At 39.0% G+C, this 24,507-nt stretch overlaps 1 protein-coding gene across 1 annotated transcript; it reads right to left on the reverse strand.

Moving 5' to 3' along the window:
* Positions 1 to 5,971: 5,971 nt before the first annotated feature.
* On the reverse strand, positions 5,972 to 23,591 carry LOC139725224 (uncharacterized protein F54H12.2-like). Its single transcript, XM_071636315.1, has 2 exons — positions 22,890 to 23,591; positions 5,972 to 6,157 (listed from the first exon to the last, which is right to left on the reverse strand). Exons 1-2 carry the CDS (start codon positions 23,589 to 23,591, stop codon positions 5,972 to 5,974), a joined length of 888 nt encoding a protein of 295 aa, XP_071492416.1.
* Between the last annotated feature and the right edge of the window lie 916 nt (positions 23,592 to 24,507).

Consider the following 24,507-nt stretch of genomic DNA (forward strand, 5'->3'; position numbering starts at 1 on the left):
ATCAGAAGCTGTGAAATTATTGAAGTGCAATTTAGAATCCCCGAGTTCTCATTTCTTTTTGCCGAGTCAAATTGAAACCTAAAATCTACACATATCCAACTCATCTCCCTTCGACAGGGAGCTAATCACCCCATGGAACCCCAGAACTGTTTTAGCCCCAAATTCAATCAGATTTTACCAACCCGACGTCTGAAATAACCTAATCAATCAACTAAAGCGATGTACTTCACTTCTCAGAAACGTGTTAGCTAGTACCCAGCAAACACTACAATGTTCTCGATAACTTTAAGTTTTGATCACTCTTCACCTATGATAGAAATGTTATCTGATAGACACATCCTCGCCATTCTTTTTTGTTGTTAGTAATGATTATAAGAGGACCATTGTTTGCATGCTGTTACACCCACATTATATAGGCGAAAACTGTACATAAAGAACACACACAATTAGAAATTCACACTGTCCTGCACCCTCACTCGTGCAATACATTGTCACATGGAGTCAATGACTGCGACTTCTGAAGCACACAGATCTACAGCCATGCACATTATACTCAAACCTCTCCACACACTAGCAAGAAATTATCGTCCCACAATGACAATTTGTCGTCTTTCCCTCCGGAAGGAATGGGATGGTAACACTGTAAATGCATGTTTTATGAAATGTTAGAGCAATTTATGTTTGAGACAGATTCCCATCCACGGCAGTGCCAGCGAAATTCTGCCTATGACGACGGTCTCTTCTCTTCTTCTATGTGTGTGCATGATTTTGAGATGCAATGAAATGTCGCTATTTTCATAGATATCAGGACCAGAGCAACTCTATAATCCCTATGTTGATTTGCATCTTTCACTTCTTAGCATAATTTCATCAATTTGTCACTTTTCTTTGAATAAAAAAACAGAAAAGAAATCAAATAGTGCACATGGTACGAGTGCCGGAATAATGACGAGCGCTCGTCATTATGATACTGGTATAGATTACGTGCATGGAACGTAAATAGATTTCACGATGATACTAAGTCTGTTTTTCATGAGAATTATGTTAACAACGATATAGCGGACTGTTATCAGTAGGACCTAAGATTATTTAGGGGGAAAAACACAGAACGCCTAAACCTACCAACATAAGACATCAAAGACATCATATAGAATTTCCAAATACTGTAATCATGTTTCTTGTATCTTCAGTCTAGAGGAGATTTTGTTCTTTTTCAAGGGAACTCTAAACATATATACAAACAAGCAAACTTACACACACATACACACTATCAAAATAATTATGGTATGATACACACTCCTAATATCTCTCTATACAGCGTGAACGTAGGCCTATATAGGAGTATACTCCCGATTACAGCTAACATGGTTATAACGAAATTCCCGTTACAGCGATACAAAAAGTCAGGTTCCAAAATTATCACTTATGTTTCTTTTTATAATCGACTTGTTCGGTTATGATGAAAATTTCTTTATAACGAAAGAAAACTGCCGGGACCGAGATCTTCGCTATAAGGGAAGTCGACTGTATACGTATATTATGTGCAGAATTTACACATAATATAAATGTAGGTGCATGTGTATGTGTCCCGTGTCGCATATATGCATGATACTGATACATGAGCACGAAATGAAATACACCTCTTGTATGATGTACATAACGACTGATTGGCTACTCATGTGTATCCCTTTTTGTATATCTATTACATTCCTGCAGTATTATCCAAGTATGTGACGACAGCGGGAAATGATGAAGGCGGAACAGTATCGCTTCATTGGATCGGACTCGGGTGTTGCTTTCCAAAATATTTTTTTTTTTTCTCAGACTGTGAATAAATCAAAGCTCCACACCATGCGTGATTTGGCTCTGATATATAGATACAATTTTGAATTAAACAAATGGAATAGCAGAGGTTTCATTTAAATTTGATCAAAGTTAAGAAAGCTGTAAAACTTCATAACGTTTTATGTATTCACAGAACTGTGCATATTGGTATGATCTTAATGGTTTGTATATAACCACATCTATGCAACCACAAAAATGTAAGGATGCCTCACGGATCCTGTTATGTACACACAAAACTTCTCTTCTCTTTTTTCCCCCTAAAATTATATCAAGATTAATCAGTTAATTCAATTTCTCATTTCATGTCTGTTTTTTATCTATCTTTGTTTTTACTTCACATTGGTGAAATTGCATGCTACATGATCATGATAATAGTAAGCGAGGAAAAGTAGAATAAAAGGGCAAAGAGAAAATAAAAGAATGCAACCATAGAGAAGATATAGCCGTCACAAGCAGAGCAAAACAAAAGAATATTTTCTTATCCATTTACCTTGATATGAATGAATGTTCCTTTGTCGGTCGATGAATGACAACGCTTAGTATCCTAGTTACTGTCAGCTCGGCTGGAGCAGTGTATCTTGAGTTGAGTTGAGTTGAGTTGAGTTTATTAACAACATATTTGTACATGTTTACATGTGAATATGATAACAAAAATGATAACATGAAATTATGTAGGATAAGGTACAATAACATGAAAATCTTTTTTTGAGAATACAATGATATACAAGGTACTTTCAGCTATGTATGCATATATTTTACATACTTATGTTTATCTTACATAAGTATACATGTGGTATATTTGATTTAGTTTCATTGTGATATATTTATCGCTGAAAAGGCAAAAAGAATGAATAAGTATGATATAGACATAATATGCATAGACAAAGGTTCTGAACAAAAAACAGAACAGAAAACAGAAGATGATGTTGTTAAAGGGGGAACCAAAAGTTAGCACAAGTGCTAATCGAGAATGGATCTCCCATTATAGCCACATTTAAAATGCTCATTGCAAGGTCTACCCTTCTAAAGTAACTTTAAAGTTACAAAAGTAAAGTTACAAAAGTACAAACTTTATCTAACAAGTGATCTTTTAGACTTCTTCGAAATGAAGATCTTCTTTCCTCTTGAATATTTTGGGGCAAACTATTCCAGAACATTGACCCGACAAAAGATGTAGAAAATGTACCATGTGTCGTTTTACATTTCGTGAGTCTAGGCATGGAATGATCTTTGCCTCTAGTCCTGTATGCATGATTCATTGGCTCATAATATTGAGTTAGAGAATGTGGTAAATGTCCCTTGTGTAGATCATACAAAGGTTAACACTCGCAAGCTTATGCAGGTCAAAAACACTCCTAGACTGGTGAATAATGGCCTAGAACTTGTTCTTAAGGGGTAAAATGTAATTGCTCTCACGGCCATTTTTTGTGCTAAAAATATACAATTTAAGTGGCTTCTGTAGGTACTTCCCCAGACTTCAATTCCATAAAGTATATGTGATTGTATAAAGAATTCATGTAAAAGCATGAGAACATGCCTTGAAACATAATATCTTAACTTAAAAAGTAAGCCAATTTTGCACCTAATGCATTTGTTGATACATTGAATCTGATCCTTCCACATCAAGGTCTCATCAATTTGAATTCCTACGAAAGATGCTTCATGTACTCTTCCTATAACCGTTTCAGAGACTGTTAACACACCTTTAATTGCAATTGGTCGTCTTGGCCCTTTAATAATCATATAATTAATTTTCTTTAAGTTAATAGTTGATATATATATATATATATATATATATATATATATATATATATATATATATATGATGTGCAATAGAAACAGTGTGGGCCCCAGCACTGATCCTTGTGGTACTCCACATGTAATCGTTCTAATACTGGATATTTCATCCTTGTAGCACAATACCTGCGATCGGTTTGAGAGGTAATTTTGGAACCACTGCAACACAATGCCTCTTATGCCATAATATTCTAATTTCGCTGAAAGGATGCGTTGATTGATTGTGTCAAACGACTTTTTGAAATCTATAAATACACCAAGTGTTATTTCACCTTTTTCATTTGAGTGTAATAATGTATAAACCAAATTAATTAATGATAATTCTGTACTGTATTTCGTACGAAATCCATATTGGTGTCTGTACAAAATTTTAGTAGACTCTAAAAATGCCATTAGACGACCATTGACTAATTTCTCAAAAACTTTTGCAATTACTGGCAGAACTGAAATAGGTCTGTAATTACTGGGTCATGTTTCGACCCTTTCTTTTACAAAGGCGTCACTTTTGCTATCTTAAGTGCATCTGGGAATTGGCCCATTTCTAATGACAAATTAAAGATATAAGTCAATGGGTAAACAATGGTGCTGCGTCCTTGATCAATCTTATTGACAAAATAACTATGAGACTGTGGAATATCAAGAGCATATACAATATCCATGAATTCTTCTTCTCTGATAGGTTTCCGAGCCAAAGACTTTGTATTTCTGGCACCCAAAGAATCTTGAAAACAACTATTAGGAGGCCCATTTGATATTCGTTCTGCCAAATTTGACCCAACAGTGACAAAGGAGTTATTGAGTTCTTGGGCTATTTCATTTTCAGAAGATACAGCTTTATCGATTCCACCTTGATTGATCGTTAACTCTTCTATATCCAAATGCTTATTCTTACCCTTTCTACCAATTAACTCATTAATGGTTTCCCAGGTCTTTGTCATATCACTTTTGTTACAATTAAAAGAATTGCAATAATACAATCTCTTTGCATTTTTTATAACTGTTACCAAAGTGTTTCGAAACATTTTATACTTGTTTCCGTATTCGTCACTAAAATTTGATGACCTGTAGTTTTTGTATAAAGTGTGCTTCTTCTTGATGGATTTAAGAATCGCTGATGAGATCCAGGGTTTCTTAGGACTGTTCTTTTTCCGAGTTACATTATATTCTATTGTAGGTACATGCTTACCACATATTTTCTCCAACATATCATGAAAAAAACTTTATAAGCTGTGTTTACACCTTCGTATCTAGAAACATGTGCCCTTTCAATTTTCCCTAGATCCTCGTGAAATGACTGGGCATTAAATGACTTGTAGGATCGGGCAAATTTCCGCACAAAAGCATTCATATTTTTATTCCTGTTTTCAAAAATGACAAAAATTGGAAAATGATCTGACACATCTGTCTCAATGACTCCTGAATGAATTGTATGACTATACACATTAGTATAAATATGATCAATAACAGACGAAGTAGAATCTGTCACCCTTGTGGGTGAAGAGATAATATGTTGCACTCCTGTACTCTCTACCATCGCATACTTAGATAATCATGATATACATTTTGATTATTCGTTTGAGATATATCTGTATTGAAATCACCAAGAAGTACAATGCTTATTTTTCCAACATTAAGCTCCTCTAAAACATTAAGAAAGCTATTTCGAAATTGTTCAACATTAGTGTTTGGTTTTCTATAAAGTATTCCTATCACAATTTTATCAAAACAATTCTGATTTATCTTCAACCAAAGACTTTCCATGTGTTCAACATAATAATTGAGTGTAACATACCCTAACATCTTATGAATATAAGCGCCTACTCCTCCACCCCTCTCCTTTCCCTGGCGGCAATTGACCTCTAAAACATAATCATGTAATGGTAATGTGTTAACATTACATGTACTAACGTTCCAAACTTCAGATAGTGCAATAATATCACATTTAAATTTAAGGCTGTGACCACACAATAATTGCAGTCCACTAATATTTCTATTTAAAGACCTAACATTGACATGAGTGATACTAAGAGAGTCATCATCTATTTTATTTATTTCATTATCAAAATCGCTGGGACACAATTTGTATTCATGAACTTCCAAAGTATTGACTTCATTTTCTATCATTACAGATGAGGGTTGGTGTTTACTTTAAGTTGGGATAATAACAAAGCCACAGGCTATACCAGAAAGTGAAGTTTGAAGTCACTGAGCAGACTTGTGAGTGAGCGACAAACTTTCTACCATATACTGTGTTACATAACAGTTGTGTGTCGTTTCTGAGCTGAATTTGGCGTGACCGGTCACGCATCGCGTGACTGGTCACGCATCCCTACTGCTGCATTCTCAGAAGCCTCTCCTTCCCCCTGATAAGAGACGCTTGTCCACGGGACTCCTCCATCTCGTCCGCGGGGTCAGCTGCGAGGCCCTCCCAGGATGTCCGCGCGTCAAGGGGTCTCCAGTTCTCTCCTTGCAGCATCCATTGTACAAGTACATCGCCGTTGAGGTCGGTTGGTGGCTCTCCTCACGGACAGCAGGTCTCAGTCGAGTACAGCTGGAAAAACAACGCCCTAATATATGTTCTTGTAATAATGTTCATGAAAATTGTAAAAAAATGTTCAGGTGAATGTTTGAGGGTGTGGCTTAGATCGCATAGGTTCATGATTGACTCATAGGTTATAAGTTATACCTAGAACTCTAACCCCAACTCCACCTATAACTATAACTATGACTATAACTATAACTATAACTATAACTATAACTATGGCTATGGCTATATGACAATTGTAAAAGATGTTCAGGTGAATGTTTGAGGGTGTGGCTTAGATCGAATGGGTGCATGATTGGTTCTTAGGTTAAAGGTTATACCTAGAACTCTAATTCCAACTATAACTATAACTATAACTATAACTATAACTATAACTATAACTATAACTATAACTATAACTATAACTATGGCTATATGACGATTGTAAAAGATGTTCAGGTGAATGTTTGAGGGTGTGGCTTAGATCGAATAGGTGCATGATTGAATATAGGTTATAAGTTATACCTATAACTCTAACTCCAACAATAACTATAACTATATAACTATGGCTATATGACAATTGTAAAAGATGTTCAGGTGAATGTTAATTTTTTGAGGGTGTGGCTTCGATCGAATAGGTGCATGATTGATTCATAGGTTAGAAGTTATACCTACAACTGTAACTCTAACTCTAACTATAGCTATGGCTATATGACTACCAAGGGTACTGTAAAAGATGTTCAGGTGAATGTTTGAGGGTGTGGCTTAGATCGTATAGGTGTATGATTGATTCATTGGTTTTAAGTTATACCTATAACTCTAACTCCAACTATAACTATAACTATGGCTATATAACAATCGTAAAAAATGTTCAGGTGAATGTTAATTTTTTGAGGGTGTGACTTATACCTATAACTCTAACTCCAATTATAACTATAACTATAACTATAACTATAACTATAACTATAACTATAACTATAACTATAACTATAACTATAACCATGGCTATATGACAATTGTAAAAGGTGTTCAGGTGAATGTTAATTTTTTGAGGGTACGGCTTAGATCGAATAGGTGCATAATTGATTCATATAAGGTTATAAGTTATACCTAAAACTCTAATGCCAACGATAACTATAACTATAACTATAACTATAACTATAACTATGACTATAACTATGGCTATATGACTACTATAAAAGATGTTCAGGTGAATGTTTGAGGGTGTGGCTTAGATCGAATAGGTGCATGATTGATTCATAGTTTATAAGTTATACCTATAACTCTATCTCCAACTATACTATAACTATAGGCCTAACTATATGGCTATATGACAATTGTAAAAGATGTTCTAGTGAATGTTTGAGGGGGTGGCTTAGATCGAATACTAGTAGGTGCATGAATGATTCAAGTTATACCTATGAATCTAACTCCAACTATAACTAGGCCTATAAATATAACTATATGACAATTGTAAAAGATGCTCAGGTGAATGTTTGAGGATGTGGCTTAAAATCGAATAGGTGCATGATTGATTCCTATACGTAATAAGTTATACCTATAACTCTAACTCCAACAACTATAACTATATAACTATAACTATTACTATAACTATAACTATACTTTAGCGATAACTATAGCTATAACTGTAACTAAACTATAATTATAACGATTATGATGTTAAATCTTTTAATACATGTTGATTCATCTATTTTTTCTATATATCCATGATAGTAATAACAACTTCTCTCTAGAAACGTTGATAGGACCCTATTGATTTTTGCTTTTCATAAGGGAAATGGAAACTTCGTGCCGATTTTGTTTGCTAAGCCATGAATGCGTAGATGGGTCTGTTTCCGCTCGAATTTAAACAGAACCGCTGATACAGAGTAATCAATGGGGAAGCAAATGAATTTCACGCGGGTACCAAAATGTCCAATACCAACGAGGGCGCCATTATGGAATGTCAGATATTGAGCTGAGCGAGGGCGCCTTGCGCGAATCAGACTGCAGAGGCGTTACTGCCCACAATCCCGCCCCCTTCACTCCCCTCTTCGTTTATTTTTTTTTCTCTCCTCTTTTCTGAGACACCATAGAATTTCATCCTAGTACAATTGCATTCCATGCTAGAATTGGCTTTACAATTAACGGAATGATATCAAAGAGAGGGAAAGTGAAAGTAGTTTCGTCAAAATTTGACGTTAATTAAAAAATTGTTGGGAGTTTCAGAGTTTTGCAAGCTTGTACGAAATAGTGACATTGGTTGAAAACTCATTACATGAGTGATTTGATATATAGATCAGATGTTGGTATGGTATCATCAGTTTACCAGTGCCCTCTTCTCAAATCTCCACTGCACATCAAGTTCAGTTTCATCCCAAATGAAAAAAAAAAGAAAAGAAAAGAAAAGAAACAAAATATGTACACAATTTTAAAAATGTTTCGTGTTTTGCACATGACTTGCCATATTATATTATATCACACATAATATGAGTGATGTCATTATCAAATTGCTAGTGCTCATCCCCCAACCCGTAGAACCCCCCCCCCATGATAACTACTGGTAGAGTAGGCCTAGATACCATTCTTACCAGCAGTCTATCGTGCTTTAACACTCCAACACTCCGAAGGTCACGGATAACTGATACTGTGTCCAGACAGCAGCTCTGCAATGGTTGTGGCAGACTTGATGCAAACTGTCCGAGCTAGAAAGCAGGCTGTAGAGTTACTCTCCTCCCTTTTCTCCCACAACTCAAGTGACCAAACAAGAAGCGGGTAACATCAGTAGTGTAGCCCGTCTATATGTCAAAAATTCGACCTTGATTTTTCCGAGAAAATGGGAAAAAATGAGAGTAATAAATATAAAAATAGTATCGCTATGTATTTTGTTGAAAATCAGGTCACGTACTTTGGAGAGGTCAGAGAGCTTATAGTAATAATGTAGCCTTGAAAATAGGGAGGAGCGGGCAAATCAGAAAGTGAGAAAAAGAAAATTATGAATGTATCGATAAATTTATAGTATTGATGCTGAGTTGATAAAAATTTGTTTTGACGGGATAAAGCCCGTAGAGCTGCTGGAGGAACGAGAGCAATGTGAGGAAGAAATGTGCGGGTACGAAGTGTACACTGATGAGCGCCGGACATATCAGACAGTGACCGACGGTCAGAGCAGACAGCGAGTGAAACAGTATATCATGACTGGACGAAGTCTACTGTGAAATGCGAGGGTACGAAGTGTACTCTGATGACCGACGGTCAGAGCAGACAGCGAGTGAAACAGTATATCATGAATGGACGACGTCTACTGTGAAATGCGAGGGTACGAAGTGTACTCTGATGATCGATTTGCATATCAGACAGGGAGTGAAACAGAATATGACATGTAGTATGGAGGCTGTGTCGATGAACATTTGTTTTGACGGGATAAAGCCATAACTGTGAGAGGTACTAGGGTAATTAAGACATGTGAGGGTACGAAGTGTACTCTGATAAGGTCAGAAAACTTACAGTAAAAATATGACATTGAAGAGGACGTAGTTGTACAATAGGAGAGGAAGGAGATGTTTGATAGAAGAGGGATAATTATGCAAGAGTGAGCGAAAAATACTGTGATGAGGTCAGAAAACCGATAGTAAAAATATGTCCTCGAAGAGGAAGGAGTTGTCTGATAGAAGAGGGCTAATATGCAAGAGTGAGCGAAAAGTGCACTGCTGAGGTCAGAAAACTTATGGTAAAAATATAACCTTGAAGCTGTTAAAAATAGAGGAAAACAATGCAAAATAAGCCGATTGTGATGAGCTCTGATACATTTATAAAGAGTGAACATGAACAACATCGATCATTCTACAGGTAAAATCAGTATTGCGATCTTTGTCTTGAACGTGTAGCAGTTTGAGTTAACTGAGAAAATGGCCTCTTACAGTTATTCTGATGCCAGTGCCTATGTGAATGATGAGGGGGATGTTGTTGGTGTTTCCAAGGGACGAAATGAGGACGGTGACAGTTCGGCATCAATGGTGAGTACATTATCGGGTTTTTTTTATGGATATGTCTAACACAGATGATTTTAGAAAAGTTGATTGTCACAAAATTAAAATACAAATTAAGTATAGTTTATTACGTCTATCACTTAATTACAGTGCCGTAGGGACATACTGCATTATTATGAGTCTACGTTTCAAACAATCCTACGTTTTAGTTATTTCTATTCCTTTCATTGTTATTTTTTTTTTTGTAGAATTCCTCCACGAGTGGATATGCTGGAAAGTCAGCGACGTCACCATTTACTTTCGAGGAAGGAGCCATTCCCTTTCACTTGGGTTCAAAACGCTTTGTTGTAGTGAAAATATATCAAGGCACTGTCTACGTGAACATTCGCGATTATTATCAAAATCATCTTGGCAAGATGTGCGCGGCTTTGAGGGGTATAAACCTTACTGTGGAGCAGTGGGAAAAGATGCGTGATGCGATGTTTCCAATTTCGCGTGCGATTAACCAGTTGCAAAAAGAGGCCAAAAAGCAACAACTACAACAACAGCAGAAAAGGAAGAGGGAGAACAGCAACTCCCATTCATATTCTCGCAGCACTTCTTGGCAAGGTCCCGATTATTATCATTGATGGTCTAACAGAACTCGCGCTTCTATTTTTTACCCACCCCCTATAGAATGAATATCCACTATGACTACTTCTACTGCTAATAATAATAATAATAATAATAATAATAATTTTTCGATAGGTCAAAGCTGAACTTACCCACCACAAGGAAATGAGAAGCATAAAACCATTGCCCGCTGCCAAACACGTGTCGGTAGATGAGATTCGGGAGATGGTGACATCGAAGAGGGCCAGTGAGACGAGCGGAAAGGACGAGAAGGAGATGGGAGCAGATCAGGACGGCGAGAAAAGGAGGGAGAGATCAAACCTGATTGATATTCCCAATGATATCCATTGCATCACCCGTACGACCTATGCCGGACCGTTCATCACAGCCACCAAAGTGATCATGAAAAAGATCAATGAACTTGTACTGGAGAAATGCTACGGTTGTCAAACGAATCATCCTAGTCAGAAACACCACGAGTGTCTGTGGTTAGACTGGGAAGCGAAGATAGACACATACATGGATTCAGCAATATCGCAACTGACGGAGTCGGAGTTCATAGAGAACTTGGACGCCGTGTACGACATGGACAATTTGTGGGAGGATGAACGTTTGATAGTCCTGTGCGAGGCTGTGGAGTTTTATCACTTTTACTTGCGTACACCAGAGGTGGTGGAAGAACTATCGCAATACATAAAGTTACACTGCTAGTCACTTTTGGCACGAGTGTATGATAATGTTACATTATCGCGATGCACTATGCATTGAATAACAGCAATAATTCAATTGCCTATCTGATCTGTCAATAACGCATTAAAATTGAAGCCGAGCAATCCAATTGGGATCGAATATGAAGAAGAACTACAGTCTCGACGTGTCATACTGTTGGTATTTTCTCGTCACATGAAAGGTTGAAAGAAAGAGAGAGAGGAGGGGAAGTAGAGAATGATATTTTGTCTTTCGTAAAAAATTGCATATATATATATATATATATATATATTGTTTGCATGTACGAGTGTTCGGTGTGATACGTTCAACTAATTAACCAAACGGGATCTTGTGTGAAACCCTATTACACACACACACACACACACACACACACACACACACACAAATAATGATTGATAGAGAGAGAGAGAGAGAGAGAGAGAGAGAGAGAGATAGGAGGGGAGGAACAGAGATTTAACTAATATATATATATATATATATATATATATATATATAGCTTGCATGTACGAGTGTACAGTGTGATTTGTTTAATTATCCAAAAGGGATCTTGTGGACATGCCATCCTATTACACACACACACACACACACACACACACACACACACATACACGCAACCCTGAAAAATTATAAAGTACGATAGCCCAGGGACATCGTCCTTTGCTCCTTCGAAAATACAAAGTTCAAACGTCTCAGAGTGCACAAACAAGTTTTAAAAATAAGGGTACTTCAGTAAGGTGACCGGTGGATATCTCTTTGTCTTTCTTGAAAAACACAGCCCTCAAAAAAAAAAATTATAAAGTACGATAGCCCATGGACATCGTCCTTTGCTTCTTCGAAATACGAAATTCAATCGTCTCAGAGTGAACAAACAAGTTTTAAAAATAAGGGTACTTCAGTAAGGTGACCGGCGGATGTCTTTATGTTTTTCTTGAAAAACACATCCCTCAAAAAAAAACAAAAAACAAAAAACAAAAAACAAAAAACAAAAAACAAATTGTAAAGTACATTAGCCCATGGATAGCGTCCTTTGTTTCTTCGTCGAAATACAGAGTTCATACGTCTCAGATTGAACAAACAAGTTTTAAAAATAAGTGTACTATAGTAAGATGATCGGTGGACGTTCCTTTTCCTTTTTTAAAACACAGCCCTAAAAAAAAAAAAAAAAAAAAAAAAAAAAAAAAAAAAAAAAAAAAGTTTACGCAATATGATGTAAGAAGCTAGTACCATAATCACTGTACATAAAGCCCCTTGCTCTGACCAGTATAAATATAACTTGCGAGAACTGGAGTACAACCGTTCGAAAAAAAAAATGGACAGTCAAAGCAGTGACGGAGCTGTTGCTCCACACCACCACCACCACCGCCACCTCAGAAGGGGGGGGGGGGGGAAAAACGCACCCCCCAAGAAAGAGAAAAAGAAGAAGAAGGAGAAGAAGCCAGACCATATCCCCGCGGGGACTATGGCTTTTTCCTTACCCCCGGGAGTCCAAATACCAATGTTCCAAGGACTGCCCCGTAATGGGGATGGTGACATCATCATCCCCTTAGAGCTGCTAATGGCAGTTCAAACGCCAGATGAAGAAGATTACATTTGGTAACTCTTCTTCTTCATCACACACCACGTGAGTATACCCTTACCTGTGTTTTTTTTTCCTAGAACCGTGTACTATTTTTGTACCTTGCATGTTCACTCGAATATAAATTGACAGTCCGTGTTCTGACGTATCATCATTATCATTCTAGCAGCATGGATTCCAATACATTTAACGAGAGACTGACAATATGCAATTCGCTTGACGATTTGAATGCATTGTTAATGGAATATGAACAGTACCAGGGTAAGTGTCATACGTTCATTCATCCCTACAAGAAATGTATGGTTTCCTGCGTGTTTGTGTCTGTGTCTTTGTGTTTTGCCAGTCAGTCTCTATTTTTTTTTATCTTTGTTTTTTCCTTCTTTTTTACCTTCACATATAGACCAACGTCTGCCACCAACACCACCACCACCATCACCATCACAACTCACATCACCCCTAGCGACCGAAGCCGGCCCCCGGACCAGCCAAACACATTTTCCACCGCTTTCCACCGAACCACCACTACCTGACATCTCTGCTGCTCCTGCCCAGCAAGGCGGCACCAACACCACCGCGGAGGAGGAGGAAAAGGAGGAGGAGGAGCAGCAGGAGCAGCAGGAGGAGAAGGAGGAGGAGGAGGAGGAAGCAGATACACCCAGCACTTCTCACGAGTCGCCATCTCCCTCATACTTTCTTCGACGAGTGAGTCAAAGAACCAATAAGAAATTTAAAGCCAATGTTGTTGATTACACCGTCTCTTTTCCTACTCATAACGAACTGACGCCACTGATAGATGCCTTGCCGCGTGCCAGTAGTTTGTTTCAACGTATAGTAGATGATATGATAAGAGATGCTAGTGATCACGACATGATTCGACTCGTTTTTAATACTCCCAAGTTAGACAAGCCCGTAAGTCTTCCTTTTGTGAGAAAAGATCAGCTAAGTCACGATGTGTTCATGCAAAAGTTAGAGGCAACCTTACAGTCCCACGAAGAAATAACCTTGGACGAAACGGTAGCTTTCAACGTGATACATATGGAAATGCCAGTAGGTGGTAAGAGGAATAGGAGAAAATGTTCGGATTACGATGAATTACTGAAAACCATGCGATGTGTGTTGCGCATTAATAATACTGACAATGATAGAATGTGTTGTGCAAGAGCGATCGTGACCATGATAGCCAAAATTGAAAATCACCCCCAAAAGCGATCTATTCAACTCGGTACTAGATTACAGAGACAAATGGCTAGACAGTTGCACGAAGCTGCTGGTATACCCATCGAGCAGTTGTGTGGTATTCCGGAAATTAAACGTTTCGAACAAACTCCCATGATGACCAATTACAGAGTAGTGGTTGTTTCCAGAAGAGCCTGTAACTACATCACCTATATTGGTCCCGAAGATAGAGATCATACGATTTATCTTCTGCAGACAGACGATCACTATGATTTAATCACCTCCATGAAAGCCTTTTTGAACAAAAGCTACTATTGCGAGAAGTGTATGAAAGGCTACGATCACAGGCGCGAACACTCTTGCCAACGCATTTGCAAATTGTGTTACGGTTCGACTTGTCCCGCAGTCAGCCGAGCGGACGAATATGTAGAATGTCACAAATGTAATCGTAGATTTAAGAACGCTACTTGTTTGAAAAATCATGTCGAAAATAAAGTGTGCGAGACCATGTACAGGTGCGTGACGTGTGACAGAAATGTCAGCGTGGAACTCTTAAAAAAACACAAGCGCGAGCATGACTGTAGCAAGAAATTTTGCAAACACTGTCAGGGCTTTTTTCCGTTCAATCATCAGTGTTATGTCTCACCCGAACCCCTCGAGAAAAATAAACAAAACAGTTATATATTTTTTGATTTCGAGTGCACTCAAGAGAGTGGGATACACGTGCCCAATTACTGCGTGGCCCAAATTACCTGTTTTGAATGTCGTGACCAAGCTATCGACACTCCTTGTACGCATTGTGGAGAAAAGAGACAATTCATTTTCAAAGGACCCACGACTGGCGATGATTTTTGTAAATGGTTGATAGACGAGCATTCCAACGTCATAGCAGTGGCCCACAATATGAAAGGGTATGATGGGATGTTTGTTCTTGATTATCTCTATCGCAATTGCATCATTCCCAAGATGATTTTGAACGGTGCAAAGATCATGAGCATTGATATCTCCTTGAATGACATCAAGATCATCGACTCCCTCAATTTCTTACCAATGCCTCTGGCGAACATGCCCAAAACTTTCGGTATTGAAGAACTGCAAAAGGGATACTTTCCTCACTTTTTTAACACGACCAAAAACCAGGCGTACACGGGTCCCCTACCCGATGTCAAATATTATGGTCCCGATAGTATGTCTTGCGCCAAAAGGCAAGAATTTTTGAAATGGTACGAGAGCGAGAAATCCAAGAACAAGGAATTTATCATGGCAGAACAATTACACGCATATTGCGTCAGCGATGTCGACATCCTGCGCAAATGTTGTATGCGCTTTCAGGACCTATTTTTTCAAGCTACCAACGGCGTCATCCCCTTTGAGAAAAGCATCACCATTTCCTCGGCCTGCCACTATGTGTACAGGAGAAATTTTCTCAACGAGAATACCATTGCTGTTCTTCCCCCTAAAGGCTATAATCTCCGTTACAAGCACTCTAAAGTCTCAATAGAATGGCTAACTTACATGAGTGAGAAAGAGAATGCGTACATACGTCATGCGAGGAATGAAGGGGAGGTAACGGTGGGTAGATACAGGGTAGATGGTTTTTGCGAAAGCAACAAAACTATCTATGAATTCTACGGGTGTAAATATCATGGATGTCCCAAGTGTTACCAATTTGATACGCCTAGTCCAGATTATGAAGATAGGATTATGGGTGAATTATTTCTAGACACTCTGGCTAGAGAAGCGAACATTGTACAAATTATGAAGGAGTATCAAGTGGTCACTATGTGGGAATGCGATTGGCAGAGAATGAAAGACGAAAATCAGGTACCGCCCCACATCAAAACACTGCCCGGTATCGATGACTATGTACCACTTGACCCAAGAGAGGCTTTCACGGGAGGTAGAACCAATGCTACTTGTCTTTTGTACGATTGCAACGAACACGAAAAAATCAAGTATGTGGACTTCACCTCTCTATATCCATGGGTGAATAAGTATGGTGTATACCCCTTAGGACATCCCGAGGTAATTACGAGCAATTTCAAACCTGTTTCCAACTATTTTGGTCTTATCCGATGTAAAATACTACCTCCAACTGACCTCTTTCATCCTGTTCTACCTAGTAAGATCAATGGTAAATTAATGTTTCCATTGTGTAGAACGTGCGCTGGAGATTACAATCAGCAAACCTGCCAACATTCTGACGAAGAGAGGATGTTACACGGTACTTGGGTTTCTATCGAACTGAATGAAGCCATAAGAAAGGGTTATGAAGTTAGCTCGATCGAATCTGTCTGGCATTTCCCCCGTAGAACGCAATATCAGAAATGCGCGGAAGAGGAGGAGGAGGAGGAGGTAGAAGAAGAAAGAGAGGTCTGGGTTGGGAAGCCACGCGACGAATCAAAAACTGGTTTATTCCGGTATTACGTAGATCAATTTTTGAAAATTAAACAGGAGTCCTCGGGGTGGCCAGATTGGTGTAAGTCAGAAGCCGATCGAGATAAATATATCGCGGATTATCTTCGTCACGAAGGTATAGCGTTAGATAAAGAAAACATCAAGAGAAATGAAGGCATGCGCGCGCTGGCGAAATTACAATTATGTTCATTTTGGGGTAGGTGGGGTATGAGAAATAACTTGACCAAAATAGAGATAACTCAGGATCCTGCAGTATTATACGAGTTTCTCACAGCGGATGACAAGCAAATATTAGATTTAAACTTCGTTTCTGACGAATTGGTAGAAATAAGATGGCAAGTGGCGGAGGAATTTGAGGAACTATCTAAACAATCTAACGTGGTCATAGCTGCCTTCACTACCGCTCAGGCCAGGCTTAAGTTGTTTCATATCTTAGATCGTCTAGGAGATAGGGTGCTCTATTATGACACGGATAGCATCATTTATGTCGAAAGAGGACATATTCCCGACGAATGGTCGCCTCCCTTGGGAGATTACCTCGGTGATCTTACTGATGAATTGGATGGTCGTTATATTGTGACTTTTGTGGCAGGGGGGCCAAAATCTTACGCTTATCAATTGAACGATGGTAGTACTGTGTGCAAAATCAGAGGGATCACTCTAAATTACAAAAATTCCCAAGCCCTGAATTACAATGTCTTGAATCGCATGGTGAAAAAATTGAATACCAAAGAAACTTACAAAGTAACGGTCACCGATAATCATCACATCACGAGAGATATCAAAAGACAGCGCATTTTGTCTAAACCACTCAGCAAAGACTACCGCATTGTTTACGACAAGAGAGTCATTCAAGATAACCTGTTTACCGTGCCATACGGATGGGTTCCCCACGAATAATAATATAAATCATACCTCTTAACAACAAGAAAGGCCATTTCGGCGTATGCCTCTCAAGAATGATGAACGTGTCTGATTCTCGCGCACGGGTGAACGAGGGGGAGGAGGAGGTAATAGGGGAAGTGGAGTATCCGGTAGAACTCACGGAACGTGACATTTTGACAGTTAAGCGAAATATGCCTTGGAAATCAGTTTTTCTATCTGCTTTCCTAACCCTTCTTTTTGTAGTCACCTTTAGTTTAACTTATCATTCGGAAGAAAAAATCTTAAAACTCCTCCAAAATGGTGTAATTCCAGATACTGACCTCTTTAAGCCTTTACGTTCATTCTTTTTCAACGCATCCAACATCCTGGTTTAGCTATTAAGACGCAACACTAAATAATGTCCATCTCATCAGAGTATAAAATAGACTGCGATGACACTAAACCGCGTTAGTTCAGACGCGATTTCTCGAAAGAAGAGGGGAAAAAACACTGTCATCGTCATGTCGTTAAAATTCATTCATCCATTTACCTGCATAGTGGCAGGACCCACGGGGAGTGGTAAGACAGTATTTGTCCGGAAAATTCTAAACTCTCACCGCGAGATGATCGATCCGCCTCCAGAAAAGATAATATGGTGTTACGGGGTTTATCAAAAAGCTTACGAAGAGATGATGCGAGAAATGCCTTTTGTACAGTTAATAGAAGGCATACCGGGCAATCTGGACGAGCTGATAGATCCTACATTTTGTAATCTTATTATCATAGATGATTTAATGTCGGAATGCGGTAATGACGCGCGAATCACCAATTTGTTCACTCGCGGTTCTCATCATCGCAACCTCTCCGTCATATTCATAGTACAAAATCTTTTTCACCAGGCCAAAGAACTCAGAACCATCAGTTTAAACAGTCATTATCTGATTGTGTTTAAGAACCCCAGAGATAAATTGCAAATTGCTCATCTAGGTAAACAACTATACCCGGGGCGTGGCAAATACTTGCAAGAAGCGTACCAAGATGCCACTCGTTATCCTTATGGATATTTGTTGATTGATCTAAAGCCCGAAACGCAGGAAGAGTATAGATTACGTAGTAAGATATTTCCTCCCGATTTGACCGTTGTGTACGTTTGTAAAACGTAAGATCAGAGAATTACTCTCTTTTGTGCATCACGATAATACGTGGTGGTTGATTGTGACTGGCAGGTAGCCATAAAATAGACGTTTGTAGCATTTTTGCGTCACTCTTTCAATATGTCTCGTAGATTAAAGAACCACTTGCCGGAGCTGCAAGTCTTGAATAAATGTAATTCTAAACAGAGAAAGGCTCTTTTAGAATACGCCAACAAAGATCTCATTTTATGTCTATCCGAATGTTGCGCAAACTGCTTAAAAGGTAACGTTCAATTAACTAAGAGTCAGAAGAAGGCATTATCGCGGCACAAGAAAGAGCTGCGCTTCGTAGGTAACAAACGCAATGATTATAAAGCTCGAAAATCAATGTTAGTCCAGAGAGGAGGTTTTCTCACATCTCTGCTGGGACCTATTTTGTCAATGTTATTAAAATGATGTATTTTCTAATCAAAGTGATACTAATAGATTAAGTTTAAGGTGTCGAACGAGTGTATGATTGTCAGAATCGATTCTCTTTGTTAAACTTGTTGGTACTTGTCATGGCTAATAGTAGTAGTAGTATGCAAAACACCAAGAAAATGATATTGGTGCCTCACGATTTTGCTAGTTCTTTGCAAAAAGTATCTCCACAGCGTGAAACACCCACGGGTAAAGCTCTGTCTATATTGGACGAGTCTATTCGTGATGTGCTAGAAAATCACGCCTTATCGGATAGAGAAAAATTGCAAAGATACAATGACATCTTGTATAGATACTTGCAATTGCAAAAGCAAAACAGTCGGAAGAAGCCGATCGAAGTGCTCTTAGGAGAGCGACACGCAGATACCCATGATCCGACATCTACAAAAGCACAGTCCGACGAATTGTCTGACCATCAATACGCTACCTTGAAGGAGGATGTGTTAAAGATTTTACCCCCCTCGGTAAAACATCGAGGGAGTTTGTTATTAGATCATTTACTGCAAAAGAAAGACAGCACCGACTGGCTGAATAAAAATAGAGAGTTGATCGTTGGTGATTCCATTGTACCAGGCTCAAATGTAGTAGATCTAATATACGATGTCATGAGGGTACGCAATACGCACGAACCAGCGGGTTGGAAAGAATTTCTTAAAATTCTGATCAATAGCAATACGCCCGAATCACTTATTGTCAATACGGCACGACGCAACGCAATGCAAGACATGAAAATTAAAGGGTTCATACCTACGTCTGTAGACAAGAGGGTTACTAAGAAAGGGTCTAAGAGCGCAAGCTCAAGGATGATGATGACTACACGTGCAAAGAAAAAAAAGAAGAGAACTCTACCTTTCAAGTGGGAAAGTCTCTGAATTATTGCGACCTAATGCATTGAGATTTGAGAGAAATGTGTTTATGATAATGAATAGTATAGTATTTTCTTGACGATAAATGTCTAAGCTAATGTTACTGAATACGTTGATACATCAAGACAATTGTTGAATGTGTATTGTGTTATATCATTTTTATATTATCTTTCTCGTCTTAACCCTACCGCGTCTCGGTAGAATAAGAGGAAACGAATGGCCGTGATAGGTCACACATATTGATACCATACATGTATCGCAACGTTTTTATGCTCCTTCGCCGTGTATTGTTTGGTGTAATGTTTTGTTATAGGATAGATTACAATTGATGCCTTACATGCATCGAAACGATTTAACGAGAGTACAACGGTACCTATTGACTTTTATGACACTTGTGTACGATCGTCAAGTTTTATGTGAAGACGACTGATTTTTTTTTTCAGCCTACCCGATGGTATTGTGAAATGACGTTGGTAATGATTATCATAATCATATTTTATGCATTCACTGAATGTTACAATACATAACGAACCTCTACGTAAGACGTGTACACGTGAATTCAAGCAAGATGAAGACAAATGAATATGAATTGTAAACGCTTTATTTATTTATTGAGACCACAATCGTGTATTATAGTCAAACATGTACAGACAATAAATCTACCATGTACAGCGTATAAAACTTTGCAACTGTATCACTCTTGTCCGAGTCTATGCTACACATTCTATAATCTTATAGACTAAGCTGCAATAATTCCCACAACCGAGGTTTTGCATGTTTGCGTGTGTGTGTGTGTGTGTTAGTGTGTGTTGATTAATACGGTTAGACTAATACATTATAAACGTGTAGCTTATGTGAAGTTGTGTGTGCGTGTATGTGTGTGTGTGTGTGTGTGTGTGTGTGCTGATGTGGTTAGGTTAATACATTATAGCGTACAAAAATGTACATTTACTATATATATATATATATACATATATATATATATATTATTGTTAACATGCAACACCATAAACTCTATAAGATAAAAAATAACTATACAAATAGTCTTCAGGTTATAACATTCACGCCGTAATTCTTAATAATATCAACTATCACAGAGACAGAGCTATACATCATACATTTTGAGCATACAATATCTACGCCTGACTTTATGGCACCTATGTACACAAAAATCTTAGCAATATAATCAGAAGATACATAGCGTAATATACCTACGTGTGTGTGTGTGTGTGTGTGTGTGTGTATTTGAGATTTTATTTTCTTGACAAGACAGTACGATTTATATTCTACGAATATACTTCTTACTGATACCATCATATCAGACAATGACATTATTCTGCACGCGTGTGACATTGCTAACAGAATGCAAGTTACTATATCGCGGTCAGTTAAATAGGATCAAGTCACGTCACGACATAATCATTACAGTGTACAAGACGACACAGGGAGAGAGAGAGAGAGAGAGAGAGGGAGAGAGAGAGAGAGAGGGGGGAGCTATATCTTATACGTACAAACTACGAACATATATGAACAGCTTCGCGGTACTTATGAGGGTAGCAAAGACAACACGCTTCGTTAGGTTATTATGTAACAGTACAGTCAGACATCTAATTACTACGGCATGCTTTGACGTACCACGTTAGAACCAGCATATCTTTCATAGCATAGCATCTATTTCAACATCCACGACTTTGCTATTTGATTGTACAGAAAATTCGCATCTACTAGTGGTGGCGAAGAGTGTAAATAATTGTTGATGTAATGGTACACTCTCTGATCATTCTGCCCCCGTGTGCGAGAATTAAATTCAGACAAAATGCTACTCATCGAATCACCTCTGGCTCTACGTATAAGATAATAAAGACAGTACTGCCCGCACACTGTAGACCAGCTGGATTGTAGCGATTTTCTATTGTACGTCCACACATCGGCATTGGCATTCAAAAACTTGGTAAAGTAGGGCGAACATAAAGTAGGGTGTCTACCATATGAATCAAAAAATTCACCACGCCCTCTACTGTCGATGTAAATAGCAATCCAATGAGAACCTATTTCTCTGTGACCATCTACATTCGCAATCAATGACACGGTTTTTTTCTCAGTCTCTCTTCTTCTTTTTCTTCCATTCCTTCTTCTTCTCGTGGCTAAAACTGGTAATTTATCGGCGGGAAAAACACCAACAAAAGTCCCTTTTAGTTTGGGTTCTTTCTGAACAACTCCCAAGAGTTCACGCGTGTTCATCTCGACAGATATCTAATTACCATAGTCGAGAGTGACATTACGATTACGATCAACTTCTAAGATAGATTCAAATTCGGAATAAACGACGACATTCACAGTTTCGGACAGGGGAGAAGCGAAAGTCAATTCCAGTCGAACTGATCCGGAAGTCTTGGGTTGAAAGTAATCGTCGGTCGACAGATCTGGGGTCAAATCAAAGGCGTAGAGGGCGTATCCCTTTCCGTAGTCGTCTCTAGTGATATGATTTCCCTTGTCGTGAAACATACTATTGGTACCAGAAAACAGAGTCTGATAGGCCAAGATGTAATTGGGGGAAGATCCAGTAAACTGAGGACGGAGCGGTTTCCACGGTACTTGTTCTGAATTAGCATACAACGCTATGTAATTCAGGTCATAATGATGAAAATTGAAGGGATTTCTGGCGTAAGATCCATTGTAAGCCGTGTTACTGACACAACCAATCACCATTCGCTTGGGAATCTGTCCTATAACCAGGCTCTCTCGGGTAAAAGACAACTGTCCTTTGGGAATTGAAAAAGAGGTTGTCACGACTCGTCTGATAGGATACTTGGCCGTTTCCGTTTCCAATGTTTTAGCGTGCAGTAGCGATGTGGTCGGGCTCAATTTCACGCGTCTCACCAAGAGACTGGCTTCGGTGATTTTGACTTTGTAGCTTGCTTCAGGGGTAGACGACATGAGACTAAATGCGTTCTTGCTGCGATGAAGTTTGAATTTAATGTCCACCCCTCCCATAATCAACCGATCTTGGAACGATGCATCCACGTGTAGCCTTCCTACCATGTCTACCGTTTTAGACAATTTGGTAAACTCGTGGCGTTTATTCAGCCCTTCGTTGGTATTACTCGAGGCCAGAGGATCATTGATTTCCATATATCCCGCCGTGTCTTTGTAAAACAAGGACGAAGTTAGCTGCGACAATTTTGCATCACGACCGTAGGTGAGAAGATTTTCGAACATAGCTCTATAAGGATAGGTGTTCGTGGAAGGGGTGATGAGTGTATCGTTGAACATCACATCTACCTCGCTGAAGAGCGAATGTAGAAAAAGATTGACTGGTGCTACAGAAGATTCATCGGTGAGGGCGGTACCATCCGCATTAACAACTTTCGCCTTGAGATGTAGCAGCGTTTGAGAAAGATCAGTATACTCTTCCGGCGAACTTTGCAGATGAAATTGTATGGGCGTGGCATCGGCTATGCTCGTCACGGGGAAGAACTCGACCCATTTTCCTTGCTCTATGGTCGTCTGAGTCGGGGGGATGCTGAACAGGTCAATTTCCGATTTAGAACAGTCGCACGATAACTTGTGTAGCTTTTCCATTATGCCCTCAACTTTAGCTTTCACTCTCTGTCTTCGGTTAAAAATAGTAATAGAGTGATCAGGACCGATCAAAAATATCGTTGCTTCTTTTCACCGGTCGAGAGCCAGTGTAAATGAATGCCTTCTTCTTACGTCTGGTCTTTTTATTCACTTTCTTGTCATTCTTCTTCTTCGTCTTTCTTTTCACAGGAGGTGCGTCCATACTCTCGACCATCCGACGTTTAATTTTTTTCGCTTGTGCGGCCGAAGCAGTTTTCAAACTTTTTCCCGCCATGACATCTTGAGCTACATTAACACCTGTTTGCAACGCTCTTTTCCCCAAGTACTTTGTACCAGCTTTCAGGAGTGGTACGGCCGATTTCCAGATACCTTTAAGCATACTTCCCAGCCCATATCCCCGTTGCACTCTCGCCCCTCGAAAATAGGGCAGAGATCCACTCCCATACTGGGGATGAGACCACACTTGTTCTCGATGGCGCGGCATTACACCGTTAATGTAGATAACGACAAGCTCTAAAATGGAGTTTAATTACCAACTTTCCGGACTGAAATGGCACTTTTTCCCCAAAGTCACTTCTTATATCAACTTGTATAGTGTCTATGTATTTTGATTTTACGGGCAGATAGTGAGGGGTTTGGTAAGTAAACGTGACGATCTCACCAGCCCTTCTGTGGGGAACGGGAACAATTCTCAGGAGAGGGGCACTGATGTCACCCACGGGCTGATTGCAAATCACGTCCGTATACAGATAAAGTGTATTGATCCCTCCATTCACGTTCGGAGAAAAAGGCGCCTGTGCGTGACCGCGAATGATGCCGTGGGGAAATCCCAACAGGTAACCTAATCCCTCGCTTAACTGTATGGCGCTGACTTGATCGAAATCAAAAATAACTTTGCCCGAGCTCGAATCGCGTT

The sequence above is a fragment of the Diadema antillarum genome, unplaced genomic scaffold (genome assembly GCF_040938485.1).
Source record: "Diadema antillarum isolate AM-2024a unplaced genomic scaffold, OU_Dant_1.0 seq00000028_RagTag, whole genome shotgun sequence".
In the NCBI taxonomy this organism is placed as follows: domain Eukaryota; kingdom Metazoa; phylum Echinodermata; class Echinoidea; order Diadematoida; family Diadematidae; genus Diadema; species Diadema antillarum.